At 38.6% G+C, this 16,586-nt stretch overlaps 1 protein-coding gene across 1 annotated transcript; it reads left to right on the top strand.

The window, feature by feature from the left end:
- Nucleotides 1–202: 202 nt before the first annotated feature.
- On the top strand, nt 203–16,302 carry MLO4 (Seven transmembrane MLO family protein). Its single transcript, XM_028267737.2, has 15 exons — nt 203–675; nt 768–825; nt 1,533–1,756; nt 1,840–1,956; nt 6,141–6,201; nt 7,230–7,321; nt 7,793–7,867; nt 12,203–12,288; nt 13,435–13,484; nt 13,574–13,614; nt 13,762–13,932; nt 14,022–14,057; nt 14,250–14,317; nt 15,120–15,180; nt 15,526–16,302. The coding sequence occupies exons 1-15, from the start codon at nt 550–552 to the stop codon at nt 15,946–15,948; spliced, it is 1,689 nt and encodes a 562-aa protein (XP_028123538.2). The 5' UTR covers nt 203–549; the 3' UTR covers nt 15,949–16,302.
- The last annotated feature ends 284 nt before the right edge of the window (nt 16,303–16,586 follow it).

Here is a 16,586-nt window from a genome sequence, read left to right as displayed (position 1 = left end):
GGGCATAATAGTAATTTTGTTTTTAATTGAAGGGATAAAGATATTTTGGAGATTAAAGGGGGGTGACAATGATATTTTAAATAAACAGAAGGATGTCAGTGTAATTTACCTTTAAAAAATTTGTAAAAATAAAATTTGCGCCAGGTGAACGAGACCGTTGGTAGTGTCATTGTTTATAACAGCCTAGAGCGAGAGAGAGAGAGAGGCAACAAACAAATAACTCTCCCATGTGGGAAGGTTGGACTTGGGAACCAAAAGGAGGGAGAGAGAGAGCAGCAGCAGCAATTCCAATAAATTCGAAGATGGGTTTCTTTAAAAAATCACAACGCAGACAAAACACAATCCATATAATACTCCAACAAAGACCAAATCTCATCAAGATTCCACGTTCAATTACTTTTTATATAAATCATATATTATATACACACATTCCTGGATCTTCCACCGTCTCTTCCTTTTCTCTGGAAAGAAAGTCCAAACTTTTCTCGGTAAAATCTTGGGTTTTTTGTGGGAAAAGTTCATGGGTGTTGTTGGATGTTGATGTGAGAAATGGCAAGTTTGATAAGCTTAGGGAGGTCTCTGGAGGAGACACCAACATGGGCAGTCGCATCAGTCACTACAGTTATGGTTTTCGTCTGCCTTCTAGTCGAACGATCCATCTACCGATTCGGAAAGGTGAGTCCACGAGTTGGGTTTTAGGGTTTTGATCTTTTTTGTTAATTTGAAGCTTCTTTTGATTTGTTGATTTTTTTGCCATTGGTGTATAGTGGTTGAAGAAGACTAGGAGGAAGGCTCTGTTTGCTTCTTTGGAGAAGATTAAGGAAGGTGAGTGAGTGTTTTCACTTTGCCAGTGTAAAAAAAATAAGGGCTTTCATATGATTTGTCTGTTTGCTTGCTGTCTCTCTCTTGGATTCTGATGTATATTAATAATTGGAGTAAGAAAAATTCCATGTACCATGATTTTTTTTTGCCGAAATTTAACCCCAAAACTTGGTGTATGGTGTAAATTTAAAGTTGTTGGGATGTGGGTCACCAAGTAGCATGATTTTGGAATATAGATGTACTTTTCTGAGTATGTAATATCGTAATTGGAGTAATGGTAGGTGGTTTGGATATTATGTGATTTGGCACTTGTTATAGACAAAACAAAATACTAGTGTTTACTGTTTTCTAGATAAAAAGTGTGACTCGTCATGTGATGTGATTAGTGTCATATTAGCAGTCATTCGATATGTATTAAATGTGATCATCACAATATTAGTTTAGAGGAATACTACACAAACTAATGAATCTTACAAATTGTTTTTACCAACTTATGTGGCACCGACGACATTATTAAAGTGAGTTGTAATTCTTGACACATTAGTTAGTAAGAAAAGTTTGTGAGATTTATTAGTTTGCATAGCGTTCCCCACTACTTTAATGAGTGAGGTATTGAAGTAGTATCTTTGATATGTTTTGTTTTATGTAATTTGGTTTTGTTGTTTTCATTCCCCCCTCCCAAATGTTCCAACCTTTTTTTTTTTTTGTAGAGTTGATGCTGCTTGGGCTTATATCTTTGATGTTAGGGCAGTGGGCAGGGTGGATTTCTCAGATATGTGTGAATTCATCTCTTTTCAGCAGTCGATTCTATCTTTGTTCTGAAGAGGATTTTGGCAAAAATGAGAATATTTTGCTCACCAAAACCTTCTCATCTTTAAATGAGAGTGATATTCCTCCAGGAGTCGACTATCCTTCATCTCATCAATGTGGTGAGGTAGACAGATTTGCTTGTGAGTGGTACTTCGTTTGTGGTTATGGTAGTTGAATCATTATACTAATGCCAATGGCTAATTGCAGGGACATGAACCTTTTGTTTCATATGAAGGTCTTGAACAGCTTCATCGCTTCTTGTTTGTTCTCGGTGTCACTCATGTGCTGTATAGTTGCGTTGTGGTTGGTTTGGCTATGAGCAAGGTGCATTCTCTGTTTCCATTGCAACTTTACTCTTATGGTTTTTTAATATGATAACGAAGGCATTCTAGTTATTAAGTGTAAAAATTTATGTATTATTGATTGATGTTTATTGATTTTTTTTGTCTATTACAAAATGGTTCCTTATATAGATGTAGGTGTAGTGGATGGTGTGTAGTGGATGGTGATAGTGGTGTAGTGGGTTAGGTTTAGTGGAGTAGGTGAGGTGGTAGTGGTGTAGTGGGTTAGGTTTAGTGGAGTAGGTGAGGTGGTAGTGGTGGTAGGTGATGGTAAATTCTAACAGCCCCCCGCAAACTCAAGGAGGATAGAAACTAACCAACTTGAGTTTGAAGAGAGGAACAAAACAAGAAAATACATAAAAAAAAGGATAGGAGACACTGTATGGTCGTGTCAGACCGTTGGTGAAGACACTGTATGGTGGTGTCATAACGTTGTAGAGGACACTGTATGGTGGTGTCAGACCGATTTAGAAGACAGTTTATGGGGTCATGTCGGACCGTTGTAGAAGACAGTTTATGGGGTCATGTCGGACCGTTGTAGAAGACAGTTTATGGGGTCATGTCGGACCGTTGTAACAGATAATTTTGTGACAGTTGTTGTGACAGTTTATGGAGTCTTGCTGGACCCTTGTAGAAACTAACCGGAATCAATGTCGGGACAGTTTACAGAGTCTTGTCGGACCCTTGTAGAAACTAACCGGAATCTATGTCGGGACAGTTTACAGAGTCTTGTCGGACCCTTGTAGAAACTAACCGGAATCTATGTCGGGACAGTTTACAGAGTCTTGTCGGACCCATAAAGGAGCTAACCGGAATCAATGTCGGGACAGTTTACAGAGTCTTGTCGGACCCATAAAAAGTCGCACCCTCAAAAGGTGTGCCCAATTCATAAAAAGGCGTGCCATCAAAAGACGTGCCATCAAAAGGCGTGTCCACTTTATCAAAAGATGTGCCATGAAAAGGCGTGCCAGTTTGTCGGGCGTCAAGAGGCGCGCGATGCGTGTGGCCGCCTTGGCTATATAACCAAGACGAAGGCAGAGGCTGAGGCAGAGAAAAACTGAGAGAAACCTCTGAAAAATCCTTCGTGTTGCTGAGAAAGAGAGTTCCTTGTGCTGAGAGAGATAGTCTGTAACACTTTGTTGCCCAGAAAATGGCCTCGTCTTCCCGTGGACTGCTCACCCTCTTTCCCGACCTCAACGAGTCAACAAGAGAGAGAACTGGAGCGGTGGCACTGGAACCTCAACCAAGCGCCCCGGAGTTTACTCCGTTGAACTTTCCGATGCGGTCTGTGGAGCAAAGAATGGCAGTGCAATCGGATGTGGAAGCCAATCAGTATACATTGAAGTCATGTGTGAAAACCATGACTGCGGTGACAAACTTGTCGAACCGGCTGCAGAGTAGGGCAAATGAGGTTCAGCAGTTAAACTCCCAGCTGGCTCTGCTCCAACGCATGTATAAGGATGCGCGAGCAGAGATAAGTGTGCTAAAGACAGAAAACAAGGAGCTGAAGCGGAAGGCCACCGTAATGTTCCGATTTGGAGGTCCACCATATGCTGTAGTGGAGGAGCAGGGAGGAGGCAACTTGCTTGGTGGTCTAGGAAGCACGGAGGCAACACCGGCAAGGACCACCCAGGACGGAAGCAAGAAGAAAAGACCGGCGGCTGAGTAGAGAAGAAAAATCCCACTGTGGGTGTGGTAGTTTTGTTTTTGTTTGTGTGGGTTTTTTTTTTTTTTTTTTTTTGATGTAAAAGTGTGATCGGGGTTGATCCCCTGATATGAATAAAATGACAAGGTTGTGGAATGTTGTTGGTGTTATTTTGTGGTGTTGTTTTGTTTAATAAGAAAAATAAAATAAAAGAAAATAATGGATAAAGAAAATAGAGAAAAATATTTGTGGATGGGTGATAAGGAAAAACAGTAGTGTGATTTTTTTTTTTTTTTTTTTTGGTGGAATATAAAAGAAATAATAATAAGAGAATGGAAAACGGGTGATGCTTACTAACAAGGGATAGGGAAAATATATTATAATAAAATATATATATATATATATATATTAAAATAAAAGAAAAGGGTGAAAGAACGTGGATGAAATAAATTAAGAGAAAGGAGAGATATGATTAAAGTGGGTTTGAAAGTGGGAAAAGATGAGAGAGAGGGAGATAGAGTGGGTGCATGATGATGATGTTGGGTCCATGGAGAGAGAGAGAGAGGGATGTCCAAGAAGCTTGTGCTTTTGACAGTTACACATTACCCAAGCTGTATGTGAAGATTAGGGGTGAGCAGCGGATATACCGATCCGCCAAAACCGACCGAACCAAACCGATCCGCCGCATTTTGGACGGATGCGTGATGACGAGCGGACGGTTGCGGATTGATTTTCTCAAATCCGCCAATTTGGCGGACGGATGGCGGATTTGAGATTTTTTGGCCGCAACCGAACCGCCAAACCGCCAAATTGCGAGCACCCCTAGTAATTTATAAGACTTTGTATTTTTAATTTATTTAAATATTATATTTGTGTTTTCAATTGAAAAAGAGTTTAAATATTCTGTTGAAAAAAAGTTTTCAACTTGAATATATTTTTTGAATTGAAAAAAATAAACGCATTATTCATATATATTTTTTAGTTTTTAAATGTAACTCTAAAAATAATAAATAGAAAATATGATATATGCTGGTTGGTTTTTGTTTTCAAAAACATATGTAGATGTAACAATACAGAGACATTCAATCTCTACTACTGCTCTGTTCATGGTTTTGGTGATTTGAATTGTTATTATATTTTAAGAATCACAGATTGTAATACTTTATGGGGATGAATCATACTGTGATTGTAATATGTGGATGAGGCATGCAGTGATCATGATATTCTAAAGTTTCAAACTTTTTTTCTTTAGATAAGGCATACAGTGATTGTAATATTTTTTTAAGTCATTGACTGTAATACTTTCTTTTTCTTTTTTTTCTTTTTTCGTTTGAGGAAGTGCACAAGTTGAATTATGTTGAAAATTTATAAAATTTTAAACCGCCAAACCGATTCGCATCCATCCGCCAAACCGCCAATCCGCTCAATCCACATCCGCCGGATTAGCGGACGGATGCGGATTGATTTTCTTCAATCCGCCAATCTGGCGGACGGATGGCGGATTGGAGGTTCCGTGGCCGCAACCGACCCGCGCCCACCCCTAGTGAAGATGCATGTTACTGTCTTACACTTCTGCAGGCTTGGTATTCTTTGTGGGGCACTTGCAACACGTGACATTGAAAATTGTATTCGAAAATGATGACATCTCCAACATGAAACGTCTTGGAAGCAGCCCAGGCCTTGTAATCAATATTCCCAATGATGGTTCAACCAGCGGAGTCCCCAACCTTGTACACTGCTGCCATTGAAACCTTCAAGCCAGCAAACATGGCTACCAACAACAGAGCCACAGCTCTACACCCCACACCCAAATCCATGGCTAAGAGAGAGATAGCAAATCGGGAAAAAAACAGCAGTGACGAGCAGAAAAGCAGCGCCAGAAACGCCAACGACGACGACGAGTAAGAGTACAACCACGGATATGTGAGAGGCGAGGTGAACGGCGATAGAGGCTAGACGATGATGCGGGTGCCGCCGCCGACATAGCAGAGGAGGGGTGTAAGAAAATGTTGAAGAAGTCAAGGTATGTGTAGAAAATAAGCGGAATAGGTTGAGGTCCGGCGGGCGGCCAAGGTGAGGTTGCCGCCCGCCGGTGAAGCGAAAAATACGAATTGCTTAACCTTGCTCTGATACCATGTAAAAATTTATGTATTATTGATTGATGTTTATTGATTTTTTTTGTCTATTACAAAATGGTTCCTTATATAGATGTAGGTGTAGTGGATGGTGTGTAGTGGATGGTGATAGTGGTGTAGTGGGTTAGGTTTAGTGGAGTAGGTGAGGTGGTAGTGGTGTAGTGGGTTAGGTTTAGTGGAGTAGGTGAGGTGGTAGTGGTGGTAGGTGATGGTAAATTCTAACATTAAGTTTGGTCTTTGGATATCCCAGAGAATTGGGATCGTACAAACTTGTTTTTGAAAACATTACGCATAACAAAATGGATTGATCCTACCCCATGTGATGTCCGATGCCCCCTAAATAGATACAGGATTTTATGTGCTTCTAAGTGCATCATAAATTTGCAGATTTACAGCTGGAGGAAATGGGAAAACGAAGCAAGCCTAGCGCTTGATGCAAACCTGCAAGGTATGTGGCAAAATAAGATAATTGATGGCATAGAAACTAACCTCAGGATTTCAAAAGTTCCTTTTTCTGATTCAATCAATATTTAGCAGATTCAACTGTTTGACATAAGACAGTCAGGAGTTATTGGCATGTAGGCTTTCCCTTTTCCTATGTATGTGAAGTAGTTTAACTTGTCAAAAATTTGCAGATGCCCGCTTGGAAGCCATGTGGCCACATTTTCCCCAATTTGTCTTTCGTGTGACATGTACAAGTGGCAGTTACTATCATTGGTTGTCATACTGGATATTGATCATTATAGGAATAGTTAACAGCATTTCAATGCATGTAAATTTAGCAATTGTGTGGGATATGCAGTCTGTTTAGTGACCCCCAAAATATTGCTGGTTATTCTTGTATGGCATATCCTAAAACTGCATCAATTAGACTTAATTTACAATAATTCTACACTTACCATATTTCTATATCATATTATGCTTACTTGTCAACACAAAATTGGGGTAATGGGTTCCACTACCTTATATATCTCAAATGTAGTGCTGACAACTAGACTGACAAATCAAATGGTAAGATAAAATGATAGAAATAGATGGTCATCGTAGCATTACTCTTAGACTTGAGCATAAAACACAAACGAGGTACTGATTTGCAGGTTGTGATGAGTCCTGCTGAGAGTTCTGAGCTTGAAGGGCTTCTTTGCTGTAAAAAGGTAGTGAGTGTAGTATTGCAGAGGGGTTCTCCCTTCATGGGAAGTTCATTATAAAATAGTACATGGTCTGGGATAACGTGTAGTCTTTTGTATGCTTAACATGCACGAAAAGTAAAATCTAAAACTACACAGAATGTATTTAAGAAACATTACAAATAGGAAGTTGCTCTCCCTTCCTAAGGTTTGTGCTGAAACTACACAAATGACCTTAGGAAGGTCATTTGTGCTTAAAAATTCTTTAGAATTAATAAATCCTTGGATGATTTTTCCTTTTATGGGTTGTTTTGTTACCCGTTACTGATAAATTGGTTTTGTTTAATAGCGAAGGTGAACAAGGTGATGAAGCGGCAATCCACTTTTGTTTTACATCATGCATCTCATCCTTGGAGCCGGAGCCGGGTTCTTATCTGGATGGTAAATATTCATGCTTTTGATATATACAAATATTGATTAGATACCCTTTTTGTTACTTTATTTGCATGTGCTTTCTTCTTGGATGAGACCATCAAACATGAAGCTTTTAGAAAAGATGCAAGCTTAAAAGTATGGGACTTGTGGCGTTATTTCAGTGTAAAATAAGTTATGAAGTAGCTTATGCATAAGGGTAGACAGTTTTTCTTAGATCTGAAGTACCTTTACCCCCTACTCGGTTCATGGTCCTTGCTTTGACTTGGGTAACATTTCGTGACCCTTGATTAAATTTTGTTTATTTCTCTTCACATCCTTTCCTATTTTTGCCAGCTCCCCTCCCCATTTTGGCGAGTACTTGCTTCTTTGATGACTAAAATTAATAAATCATATCATTATGTTTGCTTTTGTCAGTTTGTTAATTCATCTTTTTATTATGTTCCATCGTTAACTTAATTTTGTGATCTATTGATGCAGCTTTGCTTTCTACAACAGTTTAAGAGTTCAATACAGAAGTCAGATTACTTAGCATTGCGATTGGGTTTCATCACCGTGGGTATCTAATTTGTATTAATGCTTTCTTCTGTACATGCTACTTTATTAGGTAGATCTTTCCAATGTCACAATTTTTTTTCTTCTTCCACATTCTTTTGGATCAACTTACATGTCCTCATTTATATCCATCTTCATATTTTGATCTTTCTAGGATCTTTCCACACATTTCTATTGCCACTGGCTGAAAAAAATTTGATATTTTGGGTGACTTTCAGTAGGAAAATTTGTAAGAATTTATGTATTTATTGATTGATTGATTTTTGTTCTGTTACAATGGATTGATTATATAGATGTAGGTTAGGTGGTGGTAGGTGAGGAGTAGGTGAGTGTAGTAGGTGAGTGTGTGGTAGGTGATGGTAAGTGTGTGGTAGGTGATGATAAATTCTAACAGCCCCCCGCAAACTCAAGGAGGATAGACACAAACCAACTTGAGTTTGGAGAGAGTTACAAAACAGAAAAATAAACTGATAAATAAAATAAAACAGGATAGGAGACACGATATGGTCGTGTCAGACCGTTGTAGCAGACAGTTTACGGGGTCATGTCGGACCGTTGAAGTAGACACTGTGTGGTCGTGTCAGATGTAGAAGACAGTTTACGGGGTCATGTCGGACCGTTGTAGCAGGACAGTTTCCGGGGTCATGTCGGACCGTTGTAGCAGACACTGTGTGGTCGTGTCAGACCGTTGTAGAAGACAGTTTATGGGGTCATGTCGGACCGTTGTAGCAGGACAGTTTACGGGGTCATGTCGGACCGTTGTAGAAGACAGTTTACGGGGTCATGTCGGACCGATGTAGCAGGACAGTTTACGGGGTCATGTCGGACCGTTGTAGCAGGACAGTTTACGAGGTCATGTCGGACCGATGTAGCAGGACAGTTTACGAGGTCATGTCGGACCGTTGTAGCAGACAGTTGTGGTGGTGCACCAAGGGGGCGACTTAGGGAGTGCGCCATGAGCGACTTATACATGATACTGTGTATAACCCCCCCTCCTCAAACGCAAATAGGTGTGAAGATAGAAACCTATTTGAGGTTGAAAAGGGATTGATAAAGCTGACCGGTGGAGAAGACACTGTATGAGTGTGTATATAGGCTGCCCAAAAGATATACATGGATGTAGATATCGAGCCCTCAAAAGTCGTGCCCTCAAAAGGTGTGCCCGCACCCTCAAAAGGCGTGCCATCAAAAGGCGTACCCGATTCATCAAAAGGCGTGCCATGAAAAGGCGTGCCAGGTTGTCGGCGAGCGTCAAGAGGCGCGCGATGCGCGTGGCTGCCTCGGCTATAAGACGGAGGCTGAGACTGAGGCAGAGAAAAGCTGCGAAAAACCTCTGAAAAAAAAACTTCGTTGTGCTGAGAGAGAGAGTCTGTAACACTCTGTTGCGAGAGATATTCTGTAACACTCTGTTGCCCAGAAAATGGCCTCGTCCTCGTCTTCCCGTGGACTGCTCACCCTCTTTCCTGACCTCAACGAGTCAACAAGAGAGAGAACTGGTGCGGTGGCACTGGAACCTCAACCAAGCGCCCCGGAGTTTGCTCCGTTGAACTTTCCGATGCGGTCGGTGGAGCAAAGAATGGCAGTGCAGTCGGATGTGGAGGCCAATCAGTATACTCTGAAGGCATGTGTGGAAAGCATGACGGCGGTCACAAACTTGTCGAACCGGCTGCAGAGTAGGACAAATGAGGTGCAGCATTTAAACTCCCAGCTGGCTCTGCTCCAACGCATGTATAAGGATGCGCGAGCAGAGATAAGCGTGCTAAGGGCAGAAAACAAGGAGCTGAAGCGGAAAGCCACCGTGATGTTCCGATTTGGAGGTCCTCCATATGCTGCAGTGGAGGAGTATGGGGGAGTGAACGTGCTCGGCGGCGTGGAAAACACAGAGGCAGCACCGTCAAGGGCGGCTCAGGACGGAGGCAAGAAGAAGAGACCTGCAGTAGAGTAGAGAAGGGATGTCGGGGTGTGGCCGTCTGCAGGAAAGAAAACAGAGCCGTTGTGGTTTGTTGTTGTTGTTGTTGTTTTTTTTTTTTTTTTTTTTTTTTTTGTGTAAAATTATGATCGGGGTTGATCCTCGGCATGAAAGAAATGACAAGTTTGTGGAATGGTTTGTTTTTTTTTTGTTTTTGTTTTTGTTTTTTTTTTTTTTGTGTTTAATAATAATAATAAGAATAAAAAAATAGATAAAGAAAAGAGAGAATATTTTTGAGTGGAGGATGTTGGGGGCGATGGTGTAATGTGCAAAAAGAAAAGATAAAAAAATAAAATAAGGATTTAAAAAAAAAAACAGTGATAGTGTGTGAAGTTGTGAGTGGGTTGATATAAAAAATAAAAGAAGGATTTGAAATACCATGCCATTGTCTCCACACATGACATGTTTATGTATAATATATATATAAAACTCACATGGTTTGACCTTAGATGACAGCCTGCCCACAACAAACCAAGCCGAAAATTTTTTTTTTTTTTTTTAATTACGAAAAATAAAATAAAATAAAGAAAAGGAAAGTGGGGTGTGGATGAGTGGGGATAAGATTTGAGAAAGATTACGAAAAATAAAATAAAAAAAAAAGAAAAGGAAAGTGGGGTGGTGTGTTATTATAGTTTAGAATAACAGTGGAAGCTTTGTTGTGGTGTGTCTGGTGGAACACAGATGGAGACCCCGCGGTGTGTATTCAACACACACTGGTTGTGGTCTTTCTTCTCTCCCCCATCAGGGAGACAGAGAGAGATTGAGAGAGGGAGCGCCGGGTGAAGCCTCGGATGGCGATGGCAGCAGAGATGACGCCGGAGGAGAAGAAGCCGGCACCGGAGGAGCAACAGCTGGCGCGGTGGCCAGAGAAACAGCTGGTGTCGTCGGAGCCGTAGCTGGAGGAACTGAGATGGTGTCAATGCCAAGCTTCTTGGGTGCCATGGACCTTTGGCAAACCGTCAACCTGGAAGAGCATTTATTTAAAAAAATGCATCTGCTTAGGAGATTTTGTTGACTGCTGGGCATCGGTCTCATCAAGGTGGTGTGATGAAGATTTTATTGCGGAGGATTTACGCTCCGCGGCGGTAATTGTTCGGAGGGTGAAAAATGTTTACCCGGGAAGAGTGTCGGCGGCGATTCAACGGTGGACCCCAAGGAAGAGTTATCATGTGAAGAGAAAGAACAGTGCAGCCTAGTCTCAGTCCTCAATTTTCCATTTCAAGAAGATGAAGAATCAATCTCCTCTTTCCACCAAAGTCTTGCCAATCTGAACAGGAGAAAACACAAGCTCATGCAAAACATACAAGATTTTCAAGGTCTTGCCAGTTGATGGAGGTCTCAAATTGGTTGAGGTCCGGCGGGCGGCCAAGGCAAGGTTGCCGCCCGCCGGTGAAGCGAAAAATACTAAATTCTTAACCTGGCTCTGATACCATGTAAGAATTTATGTATTTATTGATTGATTGATTTTTGTTCTGTTACAATGGATTGATTATATAGATGTAGGTTAGGTGGTGGTAGGTGAGGAGTAGGTGAGTGTAGTAGGTGAGTGTGTGGTAGGTGATGGTAAGTGTGTGGTAGGTGATGATAAATTCTAACAAAATTTCATCGTATATGGTGAATAACAACTTGCATATATTAGAGGACTAGTCAACTAGTCAGGTAATTGTAGCAAATCTTATTCAGTGAACAAAGACACAAATGTCTGTATCTGCAGTGAATTTGTAGTGTCCAAAGAATAACCTTAAAAAAGAGAAAAGAAAAAGAAACATATTCAGCAATAGTGGCTGTCTCAGTCTGACACATATAATTGCAATACTTGTCAAAACAAATGAAATGTTAAAGTAGTTGTGTGCATCAGAATTCCTTATATGACTGCCTTAATTTCGGTGGTCTCTTTTAGAAGTTCGTAATGTTTTTTTAATGGGGTACTGGAACAGAAAAATGTGTGGTATGTTGGATCAGATATTATAAAATGAATTGATAGAACATATGTAAGCTTAAACTAGTCACTACACAGAAGAAATGCGGTACCTTTGCTTTTTCCATATGCATAAATACGGTTATTAATACCCATTTTGCAAGTACTATGCATTCGTCATATTTTCTTGGAGTATTCTCTCACCATTGGTTACCTTTCTTTCTTCCATTTAGCAAACTTAACTTCAGTGCACACAAATGTGATATTGATGCTCGACTACAATGCACATTTTCGGCATGTCTTGCTCATTTAGGTCATCACGGGAAACCTAACATCATTGGACTTCTGTTCTCTCCATTGGTCTTTGAAATTACCATCTGTATTGTTGGTCTAATGTCTTGTTATATATTGCTGTACTGGATATTGAAAGTGGTGCTGTGATTTGCAGAATCACAAACTACCACATTCTTATAATTTCCACAGATATGTGGTTCGGAGTATGGAAGATGAATTTTATGGAATCGTGGGGATCAGGTGGGTGCGCACTCATTGAATTGGATCATTGTATTTAGCTTAAAATTAGTATATAGGAATTTATTTACGACATCTCCATCAAATATTTAATCTGCTGAATTTGCTGAATGTTACATTTCTTGTGAAGAAGAAGCACATTGTCCTGTTTTGTCAATTCTTAAGAGGGTTCTTTTTTTGAAATTCACCTTAATTGATAATTATTAAATGAATGATGACAATTTCAGAAGTCCTTTAAGCAAATGGGACATGGTTTGTGTAACATCTTTTAGCAGACAATATCTAAAAGGCTAGGTCTATTGCAGTGCCAAATTCTAATTATTTTATCATCATATTAATGCAAATTCATGGAACTTTGAATTTCTTTGGTTATACACCAAAAAATTATCTGATACCTTGGGGGGCATGGGCAAGGAACAAAATTTCGTTTCGTTTCCATCCAAACGGCCAAAACATGTGCGTTTCCTAGGATGCTAATACAAAACATTAGTAGAATACCAAAATTTCAATGCTTCTACTATAATGTATCAAAACAATGAGGTGTTTCGATTCCTATTAGGAATATTCAACAACGGTTATTTCTATTTGTCTCTTTCTGTCAAAAGTGAAGAGTTGAGAAAAATTTTAAATTTACTAGAGATTCCGATAAACTAGAAAGGAGAAGAGGAGAAGAAAAAACAAACATGATTAAGACACTTCTCTTGTTCTTTGTTACCGCAATTGTCACCATATTTTTTTTTCCTTTTTATTTTTATTATCCCCACTACTGCCATATATATATATTCTTAAAATGACAAACTCCCTTCTCAATTAAGCCTTTGAACCTTTTGTTTATGAGCCTCTAACATTCATAAACTTCAATATGTTCAATTTTTTAACAATTAAGAATGTATTGACATTTATATAGGTTCTAGTTTTTGTTTCCGAACATTTTCATATGCTCCAAATTTTTTGATATTTCCCTCCTTATTATTAAAAGAAAGATAGTGTGTATTTTGTTGGCTCCTCTTAGAGGAAGCTTGGTTGCCTTACGGCTTTCTTTTCAGCTCCATTCTATATCTTTCTTTTGGGTAATAAAATTCTCAGTTACCCAAAAAAAAAAAGGGATAAAATAAAAAATTGAGACTAATCCATGGTTCAATTTTGCAGCTGGCCACTCTGGGGTTACGCCATACTGTGCATCTTCATAAATATTCATGGTAATTTGTGGGTTTATAAGAAATTAGATAAACATATTTTGTGTTTTTTGATAAAGAATTTGTAATATCAATTTGACCCAATGTCACAGGTTCAAATATTTACTTCTGGCTTTCTTTCATCGCTGCCATTGTAAGTTTGCTCCTACTCATGTTGTTAGTCCTATCCTACGATAAATTGTCTGCTCTGGATAATATTTCTAATGTTTATTGGTTTATGAATTATTTTGCATACCAATATATATATTTCTAATGTTCAAATTTTTCCCACGTGTCAAAGCTTGTCATGTTGGTTGGAACGAAACTCCAGCATGTTGTGTCATTGTTAGCACTTGAGACTCTGGAGCCGAGGGGACAACCTATTGGAACTCAAGTAAAGCCTCGTGATGAACTTTTTTGGTTTGGGAAACCAGAAATATTGTTATGGTTAATACAGTTCATCTCATTTCAGGTGATATTTTGTAATACATATATATTTTGTCTGGTTGACCGAGTGATTAGTTCATTTTATTTTCACCCACATTGTTCTTGTATGTGCAGAATGCTTTTGAGATGGCAACATTTATATGGTCATTGGTAAGATGAGATTCTCTCTCTCTCTATATATATATACATATGAGTTTGTGTGTGCAATGGAGGAAACCACCAATATTTTGCCTTTAAAAACTTACGATTACAATTGCATTTACTTAAAGCGGCAATCATGTGCTATATAGTTGCCAAATCATATAACTGAATTCTTCTTCTTCTTTTTTTCCTGTATGTTAGTGGGGATTTAAGCAGCGATCATGTTTCATGGATAATCATGCAATGATCATCATCCGGTTGATTTCTGGGTATGTTTCTCTTAAGAATTGGACTTCAATTATAGAAAGTAAAAAGTCAAGTCTTATGCAACGCCATACTCTTGCGAGCGAGTACATAAAGACAGAACAATTAGTTGCAGGTGACATGATCTAAATAAAACTCACATTTATTTGGATTATTCACAAGTATGATGGGAATGTTCATGTCAAAAACCACGTCTGATTAGATGTTCTTGTATTATTTTCTTTATTTTATGAAATCATATTTTATGCTTCTAATTTTATAGGAAAGCAAGACCTGATTCGTTCTATTGTAAAGTCTTTCCCCGATTTGATCTTCAGATGGAATCATTAATTTGCTTTCTTTCATCCTTCAACCTCTTCAACGTAGATTTATTGTCATATTCCTATCTCTACCTCCACCTTCTCTCTCCTATTTTCTCTATCCCAGTATATGTATAAATCCAATGAACCAGAATCACTTGTTTACTAGTGTAGTCTAATATCCAATGCTAATGCAACATGCATTTCCACATACTTTAAGGTAACATATACTAACTCTGTGTTCCTTCCAAACTTACAGACATTTGGGACAAATGAGAGAATCTTTGTTCGGTAACATATACCGATACGAGACAAATCTGTGTTAATGTAGCAATGAGATCCACATTTATTATTCTCGGATATTTGCGTCTCGCGCACCTAATTATATTGCATTATTCAATGAAATAGATTTAGTAAAACACTCAAATCTTTGTTCATTTTTTTTCTTCCTGATAATGATTTGTGGAATTATTCAGACTGCACCTGTAACGTGTTCTATTTGGTGCAGTGTTCTTGTTCAGTTCTGGTGTAGCTATAGCACTGTACCTCTGAATGTACTCATCACACAGGTTTGTCTGTAATTGAAATTTTTTTAAATTTAATATATGTTGATGTCATTTAACCAATATAGTAGATTTTACTTCATTGTTTGACATTACATACATATAGCCAATGCTGCAAACATCATATAAGCGCATGCATCTCCTTTCGAGCACTTCATTTGAGTGAAAGTGTATGTGTAATCATCTTTTCCCATATATTGTTTTGCTCGTCTTGCATCTTTTGATAAACTTCCCTGTGTTCTTGGCACTAACTTCTAAAGAACAATGAGTCATCCAAATAATGCTCATGATTGTGTTTAAGTAGGAACGTATACTTACATGTTTTTAATTAAAATGTTTTTACGTGTTCAGATGGGATCAAAGTGTAAGAAAGCCGTGATTGCTGAGAGTGTCCGAGAGTCACTCCATACTTGGTGTAAGAGAGTAAGAGCAAGGTCCAAGCGCGATGCTCTGCATTCACTTGCTACAAGGTCTACTTGTTCCCTCGAATCTATAATCGATGAGAGGGATGAGATCATCACTGTTGGATCCGGTACCTTATCAAGAAGCTCTTCTATAGGCACACTGGATCATGTCGAGTTAAATGTAACATCAGCAACTGAACAACTCGAGAAATTTTTTGAGACTTCAATTCCAACCCAACACGAATTATCATTCCAGATGCCAGAAAATCCATCAGAAACCGTAGCTGATGGTGCAGAAGATGATAACTACTTGCATGGTGGAGAAGGTGGCAATGATGAGACTCTTTTCGAGTTGTTTCAAAAAACATGATAGTGTTTTTCAAAAGTGGTATTTTCGTCGACAGTGTTGACAACTTGGGATGAGTTCAAGCTTCATTTCCAAAATGGAAGTTTCTTTATAGATTGACTGTGATATTTGTACAATACTGGTTTGTTTGCATAGAATTTTTTTTTTTTTTGCAAGCTTTGGTATATCACAATGGAGTACTAAAATAGAATTACATATGTACTGGATCATGAAACAAGTTTTCTTATCCAATCCATTGGAATGTATGATGATTTGTCATTCCATAGAGGTTGAACTCAATCACCAATTATTTTTGTATCTTCATGGGATTTGACTAAAATTAGTAATGTTACGTGCACAGAAAAATCTTGATCTCAACTAATATGAATTTGGATTACTTTTCTTCTTCTTTTTTTGGATACGCTTTTATTTAAACTTTTTTGTGCACGTAGGCCTAGTTTGGTTCGGGCTATTTTAGCCTAGAAAAAATCAGTTTATTTGTCTTATTAAGACATTTTAAAATTTTGATTAATTTTCTTTCCTTTTTTTTTTTTTTTTTTCTTTATCTTTTGTTTGAAGGGTCTACTAGTCTTGAAGAACCTTAAAAAATGATTAATTTGATGAAAACTTTGCTCAACCAAACTAGGCCATTCTATTACTGG

Source organism: Camellia sinensis, chromosome 2, assembly GCF_055761805.1.
Source record: "Camellia sinensis isolate YWXY chromosome 2, ASM5576180v1, whole genome shotgun sequence".
Taxonomy (NCBI): domain Eukaryota; kingdom Viridiplantae; phylum Streptophyta; class Magnoliopsida; order Ericales; family Theaceae; genus Camellia; species Camellia sinensis.
The sequence above is the reverse complement of the archived record's forward strand: the minus strand, read 5'-3'. Positions and strand labels throughout refer to the sequence as shown.